This window comes from Staurois parvus, unplaced genomic scaffold (assembly GCF_062004578.1).
Source record: "Staurois parvus isolate SC_StPar_1 unplaced genomic scaffold, SC_StPar_1.0 ptg000151l, whole genome shotgun sequence".
Classification (NCBI taxonomy): domain Eukaryota; kingdom Metazoa; phylum Chordata; class Amphibia; order Anura; family Ranidae; genus Staurois; species Staurois parvus.
Window position 1 is genome coordinate 21,638,088 of NW_028317947.1, and position 23,384 is coordinate 21,661,471.

The window sequence follows — 23,384 nt, forward strand, 5'->3', positions numbered from 1 at the left end:
TTTTCTTTAGAAAATTGGAAACTTTGCGCCTTTTGTAATCCGATGGTGCCACCATTGATTTCAAAATTCGACCAACCAAGCCTTCAATTTCACCTCGCGTTGTTACAGAAAAGAATACTCGTGGCCAAGAATTTTCTTTTCACAGCTCCAGATCATTTTTTTGTTTATATTTCTCACACGATTCTCCCATTATTGATGTGAAATTCACTCGTTTTTCAAAACATTTCCAACATGCCCGATCCCTCAAATTCAATGGTTACATGAAAACAGCTGTTTCTGTGACCCATTGATGCAAAATTTTAAAAATATTTTCTAAGAAGTTTTGTTTGAAGAAAATTCGTTCGGAATTGACCTATGTATGGCCGACTTTTTGCTAGGAAAAAATATTTTATGCAGGCCATACCTGGGTCAAAGTCCGAACGAATTTTCTTCCGAAAATCCGAAATTTCGTTCATTTTGTTATGCGATGGTGCCACCATTGATTTCGAAACTCAACCACCCAAGCCTTCTGTTTCACCTCACAGAATACATTATATGACAAAATTTGATTTTTTTTATGTTTTTTTTTACTGGACATGGATAATCGCAAAAAAAAAAAAATTAAAAATATTGTTTATAGCGCAAAAAAAAAACCAAAAAACAAAAAAAAAAAACGCACAGGCAATTAAATACCACCGAAAGAAAGCTCAATTCATGGGGAAAACAAAAGGACGTAAATGTAATTTGGGTGCAGCGTTGCATGACCGCGTAATTGTCAGTTAAAGTAACGCACAGCCGTAACGCAAAAAATGGCCTGGTCAGGAAGGGGGGGGGTAAATCCTCTGGGGGAGGGGGGGGCAAGGGGTTCAACAGTCTAACTATCAGAGTCCCTCCTGCAGCTAATAAAAGCAATTTGAAGTGTAGTGACCTTTTTTTTTGTACAAAAAAAGAAAAAGAAAAACCGTCTGGTTACATTCACAGTCTGCATGTGTCACACAGATGTCCTGATGATTTATCACCAGCAGATTGTAAATTGCATTGCGTCCGGTGAATTCTACATTGAAGATGGTTAGAATTTGCAAAGCAGTGTGATTTACACATGAAGATTTTTGAATTATGCACACAAATAATGTGATTTATCTGCCAAGAGAGGGAAATTATACCCAGAGATATAAATTATAACCGGAGGAATGTGAATCCTGCTGCGATGGAAAATATAATGCACAGAGGGATGCGGATTACACGTTCAGATGGGATTCGCACACAAACAACAACATTATGGCAACGCGGCCCGGAGGTTTTGCAGTCAAGGACTGTATGCTGGGTCCTGTAAACCTCTGTTCACACGGTGTGACCTACTCTAGGTGCTTATATAGCGGGACAAAAAGTGCGCTAATCCTATATATAATGAAAGTCAACTACATAACCCTAGTCAACAAAAATGAAAGAAACAAGTGAAAAAAAATGTTGTACCCAAAGATATGCAATAATAAATGAAATATCAGCATGAATAAATCTAAAACACAGTGGCTAAATGGTTAGCGCTTCTGCCTGGCAGCACTAGGGTCACTGGTTTGAATCCCAGCCATGGCACCACCTGCCTGGAGTTTGCATGTTCTCCCTGTGCCTGCGTGGGTTTCCTCTGGGTACTCCGGTTTCCTCCCAACTCCAAAGACATTCTGGCAGGTGAATTGGCTCCTGTCTAAATTGTCCCTAGTATGTGTATGTATGAATGTGAGTTAGGCACCTTAGATTGTACGCCCCTTGAGGGTTAGGGCCTGGGCAGTACAGTGCCTAAATGGTTAGCACTTCCACCTGGCAGTTCTAGGGTCATCGGTTTGAATCCCAGCCACGGCACCACCTGCCTGGAGTTTGCATGTTCTCCCTGTGCCTGCGTGGGTTTCCTCCGGTTTCCTCCCACACTCCAAAGACATGTTGGTAGGTTAATTGGCTCCTGTCTAAATCAGCTCTAGTATGTGTATGTATGAATGTGAGTTAGGGACCAGAGGCGGACTGACAACTCATGGGCCCCTGGGCAATAGGGGATCATGGGGCCCCTGTGTCCTTGCCCAAACTCAAAAAAGCCTATGAAAAAGGTACCAGGGGCATCTCAGGGGGCCCCCTACTGACCTCGGGCAGTGCCCGAGTTTCCAAATAGTCAGTCCACCCCTGTTAGGGACCTTAGATTGTACGCTCCTTGAGGGTTAGGGACTGGGCAGCACAGTGCCTAAATGGTTAGCACTTCCGCCTGGCAGTACTCGGGTCGTTGGTTTGAATCCCAACCACGGCACCACCTGCCTGGAGTTTGCATGTTCTCCCTGTGCCTGTGTGGGTTTCCTCCGGGAACTCCAGTTTCCTCCCACACTCCAAAGACATGCTGGTAGGTCCTGTCTAAATTGTCCCTAGTATGTGTATGTATGAATGTAAGTTAGGGACCTTAGATTGTACACCCCTTGAGGGTTAGGGACTGATGTGAATGTACAATATATATGTAAAGTGCTCCGTAAATTGATGTCGCTATATAAGTACCTGAAATAAATAAATAATAAAAAACGCACCCAACTAGAAATGGTGAACACACAAATAAAAAATGCTGTGATAATCCTATTCAGATAATAGACATATAGGAAAAATGCACAAAAAGATAAATAAAATAGAAACTAAAAAAAGGTGACATAAGAAACTAGAAATGTAAAGACAAAACTGTGATTATAAATATATAACCACCCAACAACACATAAAGCAAAAGATCCCCAATGTGATGGTATTCTAGCGAATATACCAAGATACAAATAATGATAAAAATAATGGGGCAGCACAGTGGCTAAATGGTTAGCACTTCCGCCTGGCAGTACTCGGGTCATTGGTTTGAATCCCAACCACGGCACCACCTGCCTGGAGTTTGCATGTTCTCCCTGTGCCTGCGTGGGTTTCCTCCAGGTACTCCAGTTTCCTCCCACACTCCAAAGACATGCTGGTAGGTTAATTGGCTCCTGTCTAAATTGGCCCTAGTATGTGTATGTATGAATGTAAGTTAGGGACCTTAGATTGTACGCCCCTTGAGGGTTAGGGACTGATGTGAATGTACAATATATATGTAAAGCGCGGCATACATTGATGGCGCTATATAAGTACCTGAAATAAATATCACAGCCCTCTATGGGCAGATGGATGGAAATGGACCGGCTGTCTGTTTATACCTGACTGCCCCCTGACCGATCCGCTCAGATGGAGGGGAACAGATCCCCTTCTGCTTGTTTCAGCGAGTGTAAATGGACAGGCGGACCCCATCCGACTGCTCATGTGATAAGGGCCTTGCATCAGCCAATGCAAAACTCTGAAAATACTAATTGCCTGGCTGTCTTGCAGATCCAGTGTCTTCAATTTATTACTGAGCCACCTGTGCAGATCATGTAAGTTGGTCGTGAGTTCTGACTTTCTGCTTGTTCTAGGCCGGTAAATCAGAAAGTATTGAAGCCAGGCAGCCAGCATTTTCTGACAGATAAGCGACAACAAACTTCAATAATTTTTAACTGCAAAATGAGATTTTTTTTTTTTTTTGCCCTCATGGTAAAAATTGGTCTTCATACTCCTTCCTATATTATGATACTTGAAATATAGAGTAACATAACTACTAGCAGCAGCCCCCTGCCCCCGCACCCCTCTTTGCACTGATAGACTTCCCCTTAAAATGTCCGTAGGTGATTTGACAGTCACATGAAAAATGTGTGCTTTGCGGCGTCCTGTCATTGCTACACTAGGCACAGGCCTGCACGTCCTTTTCACTCTTGTTTTTGGTTGTACTATATCTTCAATTAAAGAAAAATTTAAAAAATTAATAAAATAATTTAAAAAAATGTAATCATAAATATATATATAGAGAGAGAGAGCAATGTATCAGGTTTGGTACGACACACTGTACTATATTACGGTTTTTTTATTAATGATGTGAAGTATATTTTATATACGGCAACTATTTCTCAAGAAAAATTTATTACAGCCATGCCTTAGACATAAATTTTATTTGAAGCCAAATTATTCTAGAAATATGACTCAGAATAATATATATGTGTATCATAAAATGTTACCCTGATATATGTGATTTTTTTTTTTTTTTCTTCCTTACAGCTAAAATTTTGAATTGTGTCCAAACAGGGACGAGAACTGAATGCAAGCAAATGTGAATTAAATTCATATATGTGATTTATATCCAGAACGATGGAAATTCTGCTTAGAAGTTGGAATCGCATGCATACAAATGTAAGTTTTATCATAGCAAATGTAAATTTTATGGAGAGGAATCGGTTATGTACATACGGATTATGTGCAGGTGGCGATGAGTGGATTTTTAGCTGAGACATAAATCTTGTTACTTCAAATTTTTAGTGCAGATTTTGACACGTGGCAGAAGTGATTTTGCCATGCGGCTTTGGCCCACTTAGTTGCCTTTTATTTATTTATTACGGATATTTATATAGCGCCGTCAATTTACGCAGAGCTTTTTATTTATCCACTTTACCGTCTTCCCTGATAGAGCGAGAGATTTCTATCATTTTGTGTGAGTATAAATTAAGGGATAAGTTCACCTCTGGGAACATGTTACATGCTCGTCCTGTTTTTAGTGTGGAACATGTAACATGTTCCTATAGCCGTACCCGTCGCCCTCTCCCTCTGACAGATAATACGGGGAGAAGTCTCCCCGAACTGTCAGATTTGAAAACAGCACAGCCGTGCGGGGCTCCACCCACACGGCTGCCTACAAGTCCTGCCAGCCTTAGCGGCTGTGGGCTTGTAGTTTTCAATGAACTACCATGGTGTTGTGGAGCTTTGTGGTCATTCACTGAAGCTTCCTGTCAGTATATCTGCTCGACTGTACATTCTGTATGGCAAGCAATATTCGGACAGGTCTGCAGGAGACATGCATGGCACCAGCGATCCACTAATCACTGGTGCAATGCTTTACAGCCTCCTGTAGACAAAAATAATAAATGCAGATTTTGTTACCTGCAAAATTAAATATGCATTTATTATTTTTGTCCACAAGGTGAACTTATCCTTTAAAGAAGAACTTTTTTTTCCCATGCTGCGTTATTGTCTAGGAGATTAGAGAGCCGAGATATAGTCCCCCTAATCTGCCAATCTTCTCAGCACAAGACTGGTCCCTCCTGACCCCCCCCACCGCTGTCTAGACCAGCTCTGGACGGTAGGAGCAGTTCAGCACTGGACGTGAGGGAACGCAGTTTTCGAAGGATTGGTTGAATATAGGCTCTGTGTTCACCCCTAGACAAAATGAGCAGTTAACTCAGTGCGGGCAAGAAAATAATTTGCCTGGAGTTGTGCTTCAATCAATGCATTATGGTAAAGACACCTTCTGCCTTTAGAACCACTTTAACCCTGATAAAGAGATCTCTCTCTCTCTCTCTCTCAATCCCGTTCGCTCTCTCGCTCTCTCTCTCTCTCTATATATATATTATATATATAGACCCCCCTCTCTCTCCATCCCTCTCTCTCGATCCCCCCCCTCTCTCCCTCCCCCCTCTCTCTACCCCCCTCTCTCTCTCTACCCCCCTCTCTCTCTCTACCCCCTCTCTCTCTACCCCCCCTCTCTCTCTACCCCCCCTCTCTCTCTACCCCCCCTCTCTCTCTATCCCCCCCCTCTCTCTCTCTACCCCCCCCCTCTCTCTCTATCCCCCCCCTCTCTATCCCTCCCCCTCTCTCTACCCCCCTCTCTCTACCTCCCCTCGCTCTCCCTATCTCCCCCCTCTCTCTCTATCCCCCCTCTCTCTCTACCCCCCTCTCTCTCTACCCCCCTCTCTCTCTACCCCCCTCTCTCTATTCCTCTCTCCCCCCCTCTCTCTGCTCCCTCTCTCTACCCCCCTTTCTCTATCCCCCCTCCCTCTCTCTCTCTCTCTCTATCCCCCTCCCCCCCTCTCTATCCCCCCTCCCCCCTCTCTCTTTATCCCCCCTCCCCCTCTCTCTCTCTCTCTCTCTCTATTCCCCCTCCCTCTCTCTCTCTCTCTCTATTCCCCCCCTCTCTCTCTCTTTCTCTCTCTCTCTCTCTCTCTATTCCCCCTCCCCCCCTCTCTCTCTCTCTCTCTCTCTATTCCCCCCCTCTCTCTATCCCCTCCCCCCTCTCTCTATCCCCTCCCCCCTCTCTCTATCCCCTCCCCCCTCTCTATCCCTCTCTCTCTCTATCCCTCTCTCTCTCTATCCCTCTCTCTCTCTATCCCTCTCTCTCTCTATCCCTCCCTCTCTCTCTCTCTATCCCTCTCTCTCTCTATCCCTCTCTCGATCTCAGTCTCTCTCAAATTTGTGGTAATATCTTTGTAAATACCCCAAACAACCCTTGTTCAGTGATCTGATCATCTGGTATAAAATGTAGTACAGGTTCACTTTAAGATAGAAAAGCGCTCTGGCTTGTTCACGGAAGTCATTTCAAAGACTTTGATCTGAACAGGAGGCAGGTGACTGTTCTACATACACACAGTTTATCTAGAAACATGCGATATACTGCTTGTAATTTTCCTTTCTGTGTTTCATGAAGATGATTGGTCTTTTTTTGGCTGCTGTTACCCATGCTACAACTAGAGGAATAACACGGGGAATAGTTTGATTCATTTAATGGTTGGTATGATGAGTACATGTGCATGTGGTGCATGCACTCACCTTTTGTTCCTCCAGTCCCTTCCTTTTTTTTTTTTCTCTCTTTCACTCCTCGTTTTTGCACTTTTTTTTTTTTTCCCTTCACCCCTTCGTTCTTTAGTCCCCTCCCCCCTCGCTCAGGTGTACAGCATGCCTATCTTGCCTAGCTGGAAAGACCAGATTCCTCTCCAAAGGCAGCGCAGTGCTTTCTGGGTAATGGCTGTTACAACGGACACCCCTTTCAGGAAAGTCAGGGCCGGGCAGACAAGTACACCGTCCCCGTGGCAGAGGAAAGCTGCACTCACCTGCCCAGAATACACTTTGATTTTAGGCGTGATGCACTTTGGAAGTGCGGAGTGCATTTGTCTTTTCAGCACAGCCAATGTTAATCTGCTGGGTGGCCCTACCCTGTCCTGTCTGTGTCATGAGATGGTCATATGGGAGTTCTGGTATGGAGCCAAGGAGAAGCATTATACAAGTGAAATCTTCAGTGCCAGGGGGTCATACTAGCTACTATATGAGCGATGGGGAATGTGACCATCCATTGTATAACATATCCATTGTATAGATAGGGGACCCGAACGTCCAGCTCTCAAAGGCCCGCTGTACTGACTCACAGTGCGGTGGATGCATTTTTGTTTTCTTTTTTAAATGCAAATCGAGTAACGTTCACCTTGTGGTATACAGAGTTCAACACTTACAGGACATAAGTACATAACCGAATATTCCCTAAGTATATCTATACTCTTACAGTGTTACTAAACCCCAGACCCTGCATTCACTATATCTGGTGTCCCCGGACCCTGCATTCGCTATATCTGGTGTCCCCGGACCCTGCATTCGCTATATCTGGTGTCCCCGGACCCTGCATTCGCTATATCTGGTGTCCCCGGACCCTGCGTTCGCTATATCTGGTGTCCCCGGACCCTGCGTTCGCTATATCTGGTGTCCCCGGACCCTGCGTTCACTATATCTGGTGTCCCCGAACCCTGCGTTCACTATATCTGGTGTCCCCGGACCCTGCGTTCACTATATCTGGTGTCCCCGGACCCTGCGTTCACTATATCTGGTGTCCCCGGACCCTGCGTTCACTATATCTGGTGTCCCCGGACCCTGCGTTCACTATATCTGGTGTCCCCGGACCCTGCGTTCACTATATCCGGTGTCCCCGGACCCCGCGTTCACTATATCCGGTGTCCCCGGACCCCGCGTTCACTATATCCGGTGTCCCCGGACCCCGCGTTCACTACATCCGGTCTCCCCCGGACCCCGCGTTCACTATATCCGGTCTCCCCCGGACCCCGCGTTCACTATATCCGGTCTCCCCCGGACCCCGCGTTCACTATATCCGGTCTCCCCCGGACCCCGCGTTCACTATATCCGGTCTCCCCCGGACCCCGCGTTCACTATATCCGGTCTCCCCCGGACCCCGCGTTCACTATATCCGGTCTCCCCCGGACCCCGCGTTCACTATATCCGGTCTCCCCCGGACCCCGCGTTCACTATATCCGGTCTCCCCCGGACCCCGCGTTCACTATATCCGGTCTCCCCCGGACCCCGCGTTCACTATATCCGGTCTCCCCCGGACCCCGCGTTCACTATATCCGGTCTCCCCCGGACCCCGCGTTCACTATATCCGGTCTCCCCCGGACCCCGCGTTCACTATATCCGGTCTCCCCCGGACCCCGCGTTCACTATATCCGGTCTCCCCCGGACCCCGCGTTCACTATATCCGGTCTCCCCCGGACCCCGCGTTCACTATATCCGGTCTCCCCCGGACCCCGCGTTCACTATATCCGGTCTCCCCCGGACCCCGCGTTCACTATATCCGGTCTCCCCCGGACCCCGCGTTCACTACATCCGGTCTCCCCCGGACCCCGCGTTCACTACATCCGGTCTCCCCCGGACCCCGCGTTCACTACATCCGGTCTCCCCCGGACCCCGCGTTCACTACATCCGGTCTCCCCCGGACCCCGCGTTCACTACATCCGGTCTCCCCCGGACCCCGCGTTCACTACATCCGGTCTCCCCCGGACCCCGCGTTCACTACATCCGGTCTCCCCCGGACCCCGCGTTCACTACATCCGGTCTCCCCCGGACCCCGCGTTCACTACATCCGGTCTCCCCCGGACCCCGCGTTCACTATATCCGGTCTCCCCCGGACCCCGCGTTCACTATATCCGGTCTCCCCCGGACCCCGCGTTCACTATATCCGGTCTCCCCCGGACCCCGCGTTCACTATATCCGGTCTCCCCCGGACCCCGCGTTCACTATATCCGGTCTCCCCCGGACCCCGCGTTCACTATATCCGGTCTCCCCCGGACCCCGCGTTCACTATATCCGGTCTCCCCCGGACCCCGCGTTCACTATATCCGGTCTCCCCCGGACCCCGCGTTCACTATATCCGGTCTCCCCCGGACCCCGCGTTCACTATATCCGGTCTCCCCCGGACCCCGCGTTCACTATATCCGGTCTCCCCCGGACCCCGCGTTCACTATATCCGGTCTCCCCCGGACCCCGCGTTCACTATATCCGGTCTCCCCCGGACCCCGCGTTCACTATATCCGGTCTCCCCCGGACCCCGCGTTCACTATATCCGGTCTCCCCCGGACCCCGCGTTCACTATATCCGGTCTCCCCCGGACCCCGCGTTCACTATATCCGGTCTCCCCCGGACCCCGCGTTCACTATATCCGGTCTCCCCCGGACCCCGCGTTCACTATATCCGGTCTCCCCCGGACCCCGCGTTCACTATATCCGGTCTCCCCCGGACCCCGCGTTCACTATATCCGGTCTCCCCCGGACCCCGCGTTCACTACATCCGGTCTCCCCCGGACCCCGCGTTCACTACATCCGGTCTCCCCCGGACCCCGCGTTCACTACATCCGGTCTCCCCCGGACCCCGCGTTCACTATATCCGGTCTCCCCCGGACCCCGCGTTCACTACATCCGGTCTCCCCCGGACCCCGCGTTCACTACATCCGGTCTCCCCCGGACCCCGCGTTCACTATATCTGGTCTCCCCCGGACCCCGCGTTCACTATATCCGGTCTCCCCCGGACCCCGCGTTCACTATATCCGGTCTCCCCCGGACCCCGCGTTCACTATATCCGGTCTCCCCCGGACCCTGCGTTCACTATATCTGGTCTCCCACAGTACATACTACATGGAAATGCAATTATTTTAGTAAATATAAACTGCTAAATACCTCTTCTCATCCACAGTATATAGCAGTCTTGTGACTTCGATCAGTGTCCAGCCAAGCACTGGTTAAAGCTTGTAGGAGGATTTTACATTCTGTTCTGACTGTCCTATGAGGCTGCATAACCCCTGACCCCTCTGTCTGGATAGTGCCAATTGGCCCTGTACTGATCACATGCACCCTCCAAAAGAAAAAAAAATCCATCTAGCAATACATACTAAACAGAGCATGTGCAGGGTGACTCCTGGAGCTCTGTACAATCAGCAGATGGAATGAGGACAGTAGGAGAGGATTAGAGAAGACATGCCTTTTTACACAATGCAGAGGATTAACCCCTTAGGTTCCACAGTGAGTATAACAAGCATGCTTTACTGCATATACAGACTGATTTTACTGTTGTGGGTTTAGTAACACTTTAAAGCGGAACTCCACCCAAAAGGGGAAGTTCCGCTTTAAGGATTGGTCCCTTGCACCTCGTTAAGGATTGGCACCTTCCACTACGATCATAAGTGGAAGTTGTCCTCCCCGTCGTCTTCTGGGACACGTGACAGGTCCCAGGAGACTACAGGACAACCCAAAAGAAGTCACAGATCACAGGGCCAGGGTCACCTCCTCACACCTGATTTAAACCTCTCATTGCCGCGCTCCCATGTCGCCATCGTGTGCATTGCACGGCAATCATGGGTTTAAATTGGGTAATGAGGAGGCAACATATCACATCCTCACCACCTGTCGAATGCACTCGGATCACTTTGCAGAAGAATGAGCCCTTAGCTGCAATCGGCAATGGGACCCTAAGGGCTTGTTCACATATAGAGTTGGTGGGTAGTAAAACCCTGCGGTTGAATCAGTTTTACTACCCACAATCCCTACCCCCCCTCAGCTGCTGAGGCAGCAGCCAAAAGGTGTATGCATGCAGGAATTACACCCCTTAGGGCTCGTTCACACTAGGCTGTTTTGCCAACGCTTGCCAAACGCCCCTATAGCGTTTGGCAAGCGTTGGTCCGGTGTTTGCGGAGCGTTTTTAACGCTCGGCAAACGCTCCGCAAACGCCGCATGCGCGGTTTAGCGGCGGTTGCTAGGCGTTTGCCGAGCGTTAATAACGCCCCACAAACGCCTATAATGCATTTGAGTGGTGTTACCGCTCCGCAAACGCCCCGCAACCGCGTCGCAACCGCACCGCAAACGCCGGCCGGGCGTTTGCGGAGCGGCACCATAGACGAGAATAGGAGGCTTCAAAGCCTCCTGACTCGACCAGAGGCGTCTGTTTTGCCGCGACGCGACGCAAACGCTCCTGTTAGAACAGCACCATGTGCTGTAATGTGCAGAGTTGGCAGAGGCGTTTGGGAAGCGGTAAAAACGCTTCCCAAACGCCTCTCTGCCGCCTGCACACAAGGCTAGTGTGAATGTAGCCTTACTGCTTTTGGTGGGTGCTACTGCCTGTCAGTCGAGACCCATTCAAGTAAATGGGGCCACTCTGAAAGTGCCCCACAACTGCATGCTTCTGCGGGGTCCAAGGGGTTAAAGCAGTGAGAAAGCAGCCCACTGCTGCCTGTTTAACCCCATGTTTGCTGTACAGCACAAGATTGCAGGGCGCTTGCAGAGCGTCCTCATTCACTTGAATGGCTCATGCTTGGCTGGTGCTATACCCACCAACCATGACCGGGTGTAGGAGCCAGAACTACAGAGGAGACATCGACTTATGCGGCTCTTGCTCCCTACTACAGCTCCAACTTTACAAGTAGTCCCTCTGCACTCTCTTTGATGCTCTGGGATGGCGGGTCAGCAAGCCCTGACCATGATCTACCAGTCACCTGGTCAAGATCTACTGCTAGATCCCGATCTACTGGTTGCTGACCCCCCGCTGTAGAGTTAACTAAGAGAGCTAGAAGAGCATATTCCTAGTTTGACTCCTTTGCAGCTTCAGAGTCTTCCTACAGTCCATTACACCACCCCAAACCTGCCGGGACAAGTTCAGACTCCGGCATCAAACAAAGGCCTACTTAGTACCACTGCTCTCCAGTCAAATTAACGTCTTCGCTTCCAGCGCCTGCTTTATGGATAATCCTTCTTCAAAGGCTACATGTTCAACCGAAGACCCCTCCAGACATGCCGCTAAGAGCTCACAATCCAAAATCTACATGGCTTCTGTTTCAACAACCTATATACAGTGAAGGAAATAAGTATTTGATCCCCGGCTGATTTTGAATGTTTGCCCACTCACAAAGAAATGATCGGTCTAAAAATCGAATTTTCGGTGTATTGTAACACAGAGACAGAATAGCAACAACAAATTCAAAAGAAATGCATGTCTAACAAATGATGCACCGATTTGCATGTTCATGAGGGAAATAAGTATTTGATCCCCTATCATTCAGCAGGATTTCTGGATGTCAGGGGTCTTTCATACAGGTAACAAGCTGAGATTAGAAGCAGTCTCTTAAAGGGAGTGAAGCTAATCTCATTTTTTTACCTGTATAAAAGACACCTGTCCACAGGAGCAATCAAACATTCTGATTCCATACTCTCCACCATGGCAAAGACCAAAGTGCTATCGCACGATTTCAAAGTTGCAAATTTTCAAGCCCAGACTTAGTGATAGTTTTAGGCTAGCCGTTGTGCGTGTGGTTCTGGGACAGTGTGTAAATCGCACCCCACCCCCGACCACAACCACCCACAGCCAAACTGTGCTGCACTTTTCATTCTTCATGGAACCCTCTCGCACCTGAACACACAGCGTGTTCTCAATTGCTGAAAATCACATGGTGCAAAAACACAATTTCCCAATGGCTGCATTTTGAAATGGCGCAGGAATTTTTTTTCATGCATGAAACGCAAATGCACATGAATGGGCTGCCATGCCCACACAAATGTGACTCGCAGAGCCACATAGATGTGAACCTAGCCACAGAGTCAGCGTGTTTTACCCTAGGTTCACACCTAAGCATTTTCCTCATTGAAACGCACAGCAGTCCATTTAGCATGATTTCCTCTCTCGTTCACCTCTCCGCGTTTTCACCCCGTGCGTTTTTTTTTTTGAAAGGGTCAGGAACTTTTTTAAATGCAAAATGTTGCATTTTTGGTTCTATAGACTTCAATGGAGACGCTGCAGAAAAGCATATAGTGCGTATTTGATGCGTTTTAATCTGCCTAGCAACAAAAAAAACGCATCAAAAACGCATGTGCAAAAACAAAAATGCGCCGCAAAAAGCACTGCAGAAATGGATCAATCGCAAACTGCATAGGTGAGAACCTAGCCTAAGGTAAGAGCATTAAAAAATAAAAAAAAATAAAAAAAGCTTTTATTGTGAGTGTGTTACTGACAGTATCAGTGTGTTAGGACACAAAAAACACCCCAAAAAACAAAAGGCATACTATTGTGTCTCTACTATGGGTATATAGAACAAATAATACACACATTGTTATCACTGGGATCATCTGGAACAAGAAACTGTTTGCAGGTTTTTTGGTGATTAGTAATTCAAATAGGTAATGTCATTCAAATATGCAGCTAGAATTATTATTATTATTTTCTTTTTAATATTTTGGTTTTCCAGTCATAATAAAATAAAATCAAGAGTTATCCGTTAGTCCTCATGCACCCCGGACGTTTTTACAGCGGTTGTTCTTGTCTAGTGGCGGTTTTTTTTTTTTTCCCTCAGCCAGTAAACTCCCCAGCATGTTATCCTATGTGTCCAATCAGCTTTAATCAGCATTTTTTGGCTGAAAAAAACAAACAAAAAAAAAACAGAACTGGTAGGTTTGTGGAGGAGTTTTTTAGCAGTGAGGCTCCATGCACACGGGGCGTTTTTAATAACGCTGGTAACGTTGGCTGTGTAAAGTCACTTTAAAAACACGAGTTTTTCAGCATTTGTGTTTTTTAGGGGTAAAGGCTGCCCCCCCCCCCCCATGTATCCTGGGCTGCGTGTACCCATTAGCATGCCCAGGACCGGTATGGAGTATGCTGCCAGGTACAGGGAAGTGCTGAGTGGTCTGCTCTCCTCCCCTTCTTACTGACCCAGAAGCAATGTATAAAAGGGGACTTCCACGACCCCGTGTCACTTTCCCCAGCCAGCATGGCAGAGAAAGAATGTAATGCAGTGTGGTGTGCTCTGAATTACATTTATTGGAGGACAGGTAAACATCGGGGGTCTTTTGGCCCCCTGTTTCATTAACCACTTGCCCACCACCCTATAGTAGAAGTACTGCTACAGGTGTGTATGTGTATATGTATGTATGTGTGTATATATATATATATATATATATATATATATATTGTGTGTGTGTGTGTATATATAAAATGTGTGTATGTATGTGTATATATATATATATATATATATATATATATATATATATATATATATATATATATATATATTTATTATTATTATTTTATTTTTTTGCAGTTCCGGGTATTTGCAGCCTCAGCTGTCAATCTCTGGGTCGTGGCCACCTCGCCATGACCCGGCAATCGCCGAGTATCACCATAAACAATACAGATCTCTCCCGACAGCTTCTGCATACTGCTTTGTATGGCTCTGCATAGAAGAGCCATACAAAGCAGTGTGCTTGCACTGTAAAACATACACACAGCAAACTCCCCCCCCCCCGCACACAGTTAACCCTTTGATCGCCCCAGATGTTAACCCCTTTTTTGCCCAGTGTCATTAGTACAGTGTCAGTGCTTTTTATTAGCACTGATCACTGTATTGGTGTCATTGGGGGATGTCAGTGACACCGAGTCAGTTCCACTCCAGTGTCAGAATACCCGCTGCAGTCCCGCTATAAGTCACTGATTGTCGCCATTACTAGTAAAAAAAATAAATAAATAAATTCCAGTATCTATACCGCCATTTGTAGACGCTATAACTTTCACGTAAACCAATTAATTTACACGTATTGGGATTTTTTTTTTTTCTAGCAAAGATATGTCGCAGAATACATTTTGGCCTAAATTTATTAAGAAATTTGATTTTTTTTTTAAATTCTTTTACTGGATATGATTAATAGCAAAAAGTCCAAAATATTGTTTGTTTGTTTTCAAAATTGTCAGTCTTGTTTTGTTTATAGTACAAAAAATTAAAAACACACAGGTGATCAAAGACCATCGAAAGAAAGCTCTATTTGTGGGAAAAAAGGACAGAATTTTCATTTGGGTGCAGCGTTGTATGCCAGTTAAAGTAACACAGCGCCGTATCACAAAAAATGGCCCGGTCAGGAAGGGGGATCCTCTGGAGGGCAAGGAGTTAATGAGGACCTGTCATAAAAAATTCATCACATAAGGGACATTAAGGGGAAAAAAAGATTGTAGAAAAAAAATGTTCATGCCCCACCTCTGCATGCACGCATATATGAACGTAAACCGCAGATGTTGGGTGCGCCCACACATGAAAACGTTGTTTGTGGTACACGTTACACATTGGCGCGCACGCCGGAGAGAGGGCCCCTGTTCTAGCACCAGAGCTCTTTTGTAACCGTAAACTGATAGGAGCTTCTAAAGCCTCTGGAAAGTCTGGGGACTGAAGTGTGTTGCCATTTCACCAGCGCACGCCTTGACATGTTGGGTATCTATTTACTCAGCACAACCTCATCTTTTACAGTTTACAAAAAAATGGTTCATTTGTTGTTTTGTGCGCTCTAAAAGGAGCTTTAATTAAAGGTTAATTGCCCTGCCTTGCTAAACACGCACGCAGATTTCTCCTAGCAACAGCCGGTAAGCATTTTGGAAGTTCAGGATTCCAAGGTCCCTGATGAAATTAGTATTGCAGATTTCTAGAATACATGCGTTTTCTGTGTAAAGTGTAGACATATAGGTGCAGTTGTCAATGGGGGCACTCATTACTTAAAGTGTTACTAAACCCACAACAGTACAACCAGTCTGTATATGCAGTAAATCATGCTTGTCATACTCACTGTGGAACCTAAGGGGTGATCCTCTGCATTGTGTAAAAAGGCTGTTTGATCCTGACTTCTCTGATCCTCTCCTTCTCCCAGTGTCCCCCTCTTATCTCCTGATAAGACCTACGCTATATTGGGCCAGCCCTCCAAATCATTGGATTTAGGTGTATCAATCACCTCCATGGATACAGGTGTATACAATCATCACCTAGGCATGCAGACTGCTTCTACAAACATTTGTGAAAGAATGGGTTGCTCTCAGGAGCTCAGTGACTCCAAGCGTGGTACCATGATAGGTTGTCACCTGTGCCATCCATGAACCTAAGGGGTTAATCCTTTGCATTGTGTAAAAAGGATGGTTGATCATGTCTTATCTCATCCTCCCCTTCTTCTACTGTCCCCAGTCCATCTGCTGCTAGAACAGAGCCCTAAGAGGCAATCTGCACAGGCTCAGTTTGGTGTGTATTGCTAGTTTTTTTTGTTTGTTTTTTCTTTGGGAGAGTGCGTGTGATCAGCACAGGGCCAATCAGCACTGTCCAGACAAAGGGTCAGGGATCATGCAGCCTCATAGGACAGTAAGAGCTCCTACAAGCTTTCACCAGTGCTCTGCTGAACACTTATAGAAGTCACAAGATTGCTGATGAGAAAAGTTATTTAGCAGTTTAGAGTTACTAAAATAATGTCATTTCCATGTTGTGTGTACTGTTGGAGACCGGATATAGTGAGCGCAGGGTCCGGGGAGACCGGATATAGTGAGCGCAGGGTCCGGGGAGACCGGATATAGTGAACTGCATTCTATGAACCCACTTTGGGAAATGATCATTTGCTCCTCATGACTTGCACAATCATTAGAAAAATAATGAAGATATTATTGCTCATGCATGTAGTTGGCAAGAAAAACCAATAAGCTGCCTATAATTAAATGTGAACTCTGGGTTAATTATTGCCAGCATACGGCAGAACATTATAATACGCTTGAAGCAAAAATAAAAGGTTTGCACTGGAATCTCCCATTTTTTTCTCCTATACATTTAAATGACATTGTTGTCAGAACTCCTTACCGTCACTTCGTACAACGCTGCATCAGCTATTGCTGCGATTTAAATAATGATGATTAACTGCTTGCCCTCCGCCCTATAGAAGAAGTACTGCAACAGGGCAGCACGACTGCGCAAAATCACATATATATATGTGGTTTGCATTTCTGGGTAGGGGCACACACGCGTGCACGCCGCCCTACCCGCACCGCTACTGGCTGCTGGGGATGTCAGTCACTGGGTCCGGGCCAGGACTTGGCGATCGTAAGCAAAGCTGACAGGGGAGAGACCTGTCTGTAAACAGCACAGGTCACCCTCCTGTCAGCATGGACATGCTGCTTTGTATCTCTCTGTGCAGCATGTCTCCGTGGTAAAACAGCACACAGTTAACCCTTTGATCACCCCAGATGTTTACCCCTTCCTGCCCAGTGTCATTAGTACAGTGTAAGCCCTGGTTCACCTATATGAGACCTCCTGCCTGGAGATTGCATGTTCTTCCTTTGCCTGTGTGGGTTTCCTCCAGGTACTCCGGTTTCCTCTCACACGCCAAAGACATGCTGGTAGGGTAATTGGCTCTTGTCTAAATTGGCCCTAGGATGTGTATGAATGTAAGTAACTCCTGGTTCACATCTGTGCAGTTTGTTATCTGTGAGGGCACAAGCACCCATTCATTTGAATATAATAGTAGTAGTAATATATGTATAATATAGCACCATCAATATACACAGCACTGTTCATATACATATATTACTACAGGTACTACTACTACTACTACTACTACTACAGGTACTTATATAGCGCCATCAATATACACAGCACTGTTCATATACATATATTACTACAGGTACTACTACTACAGGTACTTATATAGCGCCATCAATATACACAGCGCTGTTCATATACATATATTACTACAGGTACTACTACTACAGGTACTTATATAGCGCCATCAATATACACCGCACTGTTCATATACATATATTACTACTACTACTACAGGTACTTATATAGCGCCATCAATATACACCGCACTGTTCATATACATATATTACTACTACTACTACAGGTACTTATATAGCGCCATCAATATACACCGCACTGTTCATATACATATATTACTACTACTACTACAGGTACTTATATAGCGCCATCAATATACACCGCACTGTTCATATACATATATTACTACTACTACTAATACTACAGGTACCTATATAGTGCCATCAATATACACAGCGCTGTTCATATACATATATTACTACTACTACTACTACTACAGGTACTTATATAGCGCCATCAATATACACAGCGCTGTTCAAGATACCTATAATAGTAGTAGTAATATATGTATATGAACAGTGCTGTGTATATTGATGGCGCTATATAAGTACCTGTAGTAGTAATATATGTATATGAACAGCGCTGTGTATATTGATGGCGCTATATAAGTACCTGTAGTAGTAATATATGTATATGAACAGCGCTGTGTATATTGATGGCACTATATAAGTAGTAGTAGTAGTAGTAGTAGTAGTAGTAATATATGTATATGAACAGTGCTGTGTATATTGATGGCACTATATATGTAGTAGTAGTAGTAATATATGTATATGAACAGTGCTGTGTATATTGATGGCACTATATATGTACCTGTAGTATTAGTAGTAGTAGTAATATATGTATAATATAGCGCCATCAATATACACAGCGCTGTTCATATACATATATTATACTACTACTAATACTACAGGTACATATATAGTGCCATCAATATACACAGCACTGTTCATATACATATATTACTACTACTACTACTACTACTACATATATAGTGCCATCAATATACACCGCGCTGTTCATATACATATATTACTACTACAGGTACTTATATAGCGCCATCAATATACACAGCACTGTTCATATACATATATTACTACAGGTACTACTACTACAGGTACTTATATAGCGCCATCAATATACACAGCGCTGTTCATATACATATATTACTACTACTACAGGTACTTATATAGCACCATCAATATACACCGCACTGTTCATATACATATATTACTACTACTACTAATACTACAGGTACCTATATAGTGCAATCAATATACACAGCGCTGTTCATATACATATATTACTACTACTACTACAGGTACTTATATAGCGCCATCAATATACACCGCACTGTTCATATACATATATTACTACTACTACTAATACTACAGGTACATATATAGCGCCATCAATATACACAGCGCTGTTCAAGATACCTATAATAGTAGTAGTAATATATGTATATGAACAGTGCTGTGTATATTGATGGCACTATATATGTACCTGTAGTAGTAGTAGTAGTAGTAGTAATATATGTATATGAACAGCGCTGTGTATATTGATGGCACTATATATGTACCTGTAGTAGTAATATGTACAGTGCGGTGTATATTGATGGCGCTATATAAGTACCTGTAGTAGTAATATATGTATATGAACAGCGCGGTGTATATTGATGGCACTATATATGTAGTAGTAGTAGTAGTAGTAATATATGTATATGAACAGTGCTGTGTATATTGATGGCACTATATATGTACCTGTAGTATTAGTAGTAGTAGTAATATATGTATATGAACAGCGCTGTGTATATTGATGGCGCTATATTATACATATATTACTACTACTACATGTATAATATAGCGCCATCAATATACACAGCGCTGTTCATATACATATATTACTACTACTACTAATACTACAGGTACATATATAGTGCCATCAATATACACAGCACTGTTCATATACATATATTACTACTACTATTATAGGTACTTTGAACAGCACGTTGTATATTGATGGCACTATATAAGTACCTGTAGTAGTAGTAGTAGTAATATGTATATGAACAGCGCGGTCTATATTGATGGCACTATATAAGTACCTGTAGTAGTAGTAATATGTATATGAACAGCGCTGTGTATATTGATGGCACTATATAAGTACCTGTAGTAGTAGTAATATATGTATATGAACAGTGCGGTGTATATTGATGGCGCTATATAAGTACCTGTAGTAGTAGTAGTAATATATGTATATGAACAGTGCGGTGTATATTGATGGCACTATATAAGTACCTGTAGTAGTAGTATTAATATATGTATATGAACAGTGCGGTGTATATTGATGGCACTATATAAGTACCTGTAGTAGTAGTAATATATGTATATGAACAGTGTGGTGTATATTGATGGCACTATATAAGTACCTGTAGTAGTAGTAATATATGTATATGAACAGTGCGGTGTATATTGATGGCACTATATAAGTACCTGTAGTAGTAGTAATATATGTATATGAACAGTGCGGTGTATATTGATGGCACTATATAAGTACCTGTAGTAGTAGTAGTAGTAGTAGTAGTAGTAATATGTATATGAACAGCGCGGTGTATATTGATGGCACTATATAAGTACCTGTAGTAGTAGTAGTAGTAGTAATATATGTATATGAACAGTGCGGTGTATATTGATGGCACTATATAAGTACCTGTAGTAGTAGTAATATATGTATATGAACAGTGCGGTGTATATTGATGGCACTATATAAGTACCTGTAGTAGTAGTAGTAGTAGTAGTAGTAGTAATATGTATATGAACAGCGCGGTGTATATTGATGGCACTATATAAGTACCTGTAGTAGTAGTAGTAGTAGTAATATATGTATATGAACAGTGCGGTGTATATTGATGGCACTATATAAGTACCTGTAGTAGTAGTAATATATGTATATGAACAGTGCGGTGTATATTGATGGCACTATATAAGTACCTGTAGTAGTAGTAGTAGTAGTAGTAATATGTATATGAACAGCGCGGTGTATATTGATGGCACTATATAAGTACCTGTAGTAGTAGTAGTAGTAATATATGTATATGAACAGTGCGGTGTATATTGATGGCACTATATAAGTACCTGTAGTAGTAGTAATATATGTATATGAACAGTGCGGTGTATATTGATGGCACTATATAAGTACCTGTAGTAGTAGTAGTAGTAGTAGTAATATGTATATGAACAGCGCGGTGTATATTGATGGCACTATATAAGTACCTGTAGTAGTAGTAGTAATATATGTATATGAACAGCGCGGTGTATATTGATGGCGCTATATAAGTACCTGTAGTAGTAGTAGTAATATATGTATATGAACAGCGCGGTGTATATTGATGGCGCTATATAAGTACCTGTAGTAGTAGTAGTAATATATGTATATGAACAGCGCGGTGTATATTGATGGCGCTATATAAGTACCTGTAGTAGTAGTAATATATGTATATGAACAGCGCGGTGTATATTGATGGCGCTATATAAGTACCTGTAGTAGTAGTAATATATGTATATGAACAGCGCGGTGTATATTGATGGCACTATATAAGTACCTGTAGTAGTAGTAGTAATATATGTATATGAACAGCGCAGTGTATATTGATGGCGCTATATAAGTACCTGTCATATATAAAATAAATGATCCGCTAGTCCATAGAAATACATGGGTGTCCACTTTTCATTTGTCAGGGGACAGCTGAATACCGGACAGATGGAACGCCAGTGTGAACGGCCCCTTCCCTCCGTCCAGCGCGGCAGCAGCTATGAGTAATAATGAGTAATAATGAAGGTGCTGGTTGGATGGCATGGTGTAGATTACCTGATAGGGTCCTGGCGGGGGGCGGTATAACCCGGGGTTTGGTCCTCGCATCATATTCATTTGGTTTCCAGGCGGGAGGGGCAGACCACCCCTTGTGGACATTGAGGTAGTAAAGGGGCGCTCCTCCTGGTCACTGGACTTCTTGGTCCTGGATATTTGGGATGGGAAGTCCTGCTTGGTGTAGGAAGCTCCAGAGTACTCTCCTCCTTGTGTGTACCTCCCTCCTCTGCGAACCTCTCCTCTACCCCCCAGCCGGTGTATCAACCGCCACCTTTCTTCTGGGTATAAAGTTCGGTTCAGCCGGTCCTGTGAGCCGGTGCCGAGTCCAGCCCCCCCCTCCTGTTGGTGAGTGGCAGTCCTTCCTGTTCTTCTGCTCCGCTCGGTCACCTCCTGTGTGCGGCGTGTGATCGCGATGTGCGGTAGGTGCCCCGTGTGTACAGAGCCGGCACCCTCCTGTGCTGTGTCTATACGCCGCGCACCGCCGCCCCCCCAACCGAAGGACTTGTGCCGTTTCTTCCTACCGCTGTTGGTGTCATAGGAAGTTATTGGACGGTTTTTCTGTTGGTGTCATCACTTCCACAGAGCTGTTTTGCAACAAGCCTCCCCTCTCATCTCTGCCCTCCCCTCCTCCTCCTCTCCTTATCTCTCTCCTCCCCCTTTTTTTAGCTTTCCCCTCCCTTGGTCACCTCCTCTTTAGCAGGGTTCCTTCATCTTCTCCAGCCCCCCCATTTCTGCCACACCTGTCCCCCCCCCTCCTGTGTCTGCCCTCTCCTTGCTGGGTCATCTGTCATATGTGCATGCTTTCATCTCCCCCCCCCCTCCAATCATCTTCTGCCTCCCCCCCCCTCTTCCTGCTTTCTCTGCCTCTTCTAGCAGTCCTATGTTATCTGTCCCCCCCCCACCCCCCGCCTGCCCTCCACCCCCTTCCATGTTCCTTCCCTTTATTTTCTGCTCCATGTGCTCAGCAGACTTTGATCATCTTCTGCCGTCACCTCTGTAGTGCTGGTCCTGATTGCTGGAGGAGGCGTGTGCCCCCTACGTCTCCCCCCCCCCCCCCGTGTGCCCCCTACATCTGTCCCCATCCTTCCCATGTGCCTCCTACGTCTGCCCCCCCGTGTGCTCCCTACGTCTGCCCCTGCCCCCCCCCGTGTGCTCCCTATGTCTGCCCCTGTCCCCCCCCCGTGTGCCCCCTACGTCTGCCCCCCCTACCCCCCATGTGCCCCTTACGTCTACATTTCACTTTACTAACACACACCATATTGCCAAAAGTATTGGGACGCCAGTCCTTCCACGCACGTAAACTTTAACCCCTCGCTTACCGGGCACTTCTACCCCCTTCCTGCCCAGGCCAATATTCAGCTTTCAGCGCTGTCGCACTTTGAATGACAATTGCACGGTCATGCGACACTGTACCCATATGACATTTTTATCATTTTTTTTTTCTCACAAATAGAGCTTTCTTTTGGTGGTATGTACTCGCCGCTGGGTGTTTTTTTTTACTTTTTGTGCTATAAACAAAAAAAGAGCAAAAAAAATGTTTGTTTCTATTATAAAATTTTGCAAACAGGTAATTTTTCTCCTTCACTGATGTGCGTTGATGAGGCGGCACTGATAGCACTAATGAGGTGACACTGATAGTCGGCACTGCTGGGCACTGACTGCCAGGACTTCTGGGCTGCACTGGTGGGTGGCACTGGTGGGCACAGGTGGGTGACACTGCTAGGCACAGGTGGGTGGCACTGCTGGGCACCGATTATCAGGACACTGATCATCAGTGCCCTGATGATCGGTGCCAATCCTCGCTCTGACAACTGCCAGTTCTCGGCAGTACTTTCCTCACGCTCTGACAGCGTGAGGAAAGTGCAGCCGAGAACCGGCAATTGCATTTCCCGGTGATCAGCGTGTCAATGGACACGGCTGA

General features: G+C 45.4%; 1 protein-coding gene across 1 annotated transcript in view; it reads right to left on the minus strand.

Moving 5' to 3' along the window:
- The window catches only part of SMARCD2 (SWI/SNF related BAF chromatin remodeling complex subunit D2), a 74,860-nt gene extending 52,797 nt beyond the window's left edge, over positions 1–22,063 (minus strand). Inside the window, exon 1 of the mRNA XM_089674633.1 lies at positions 21,464–22,063. Within this exon, the coding sequence (XP_089530759.1) occupies positions 21,464–21,565 (102 nt within the window). The 5' untranslated portion in view covers positions 21,566–22,063. The remainder of the gene's footprint in view (positions 1–21,463) is intronic.
- Between the last annotated feature and the right edge of the window lie 1,321 nt (positions 22,064–23,384).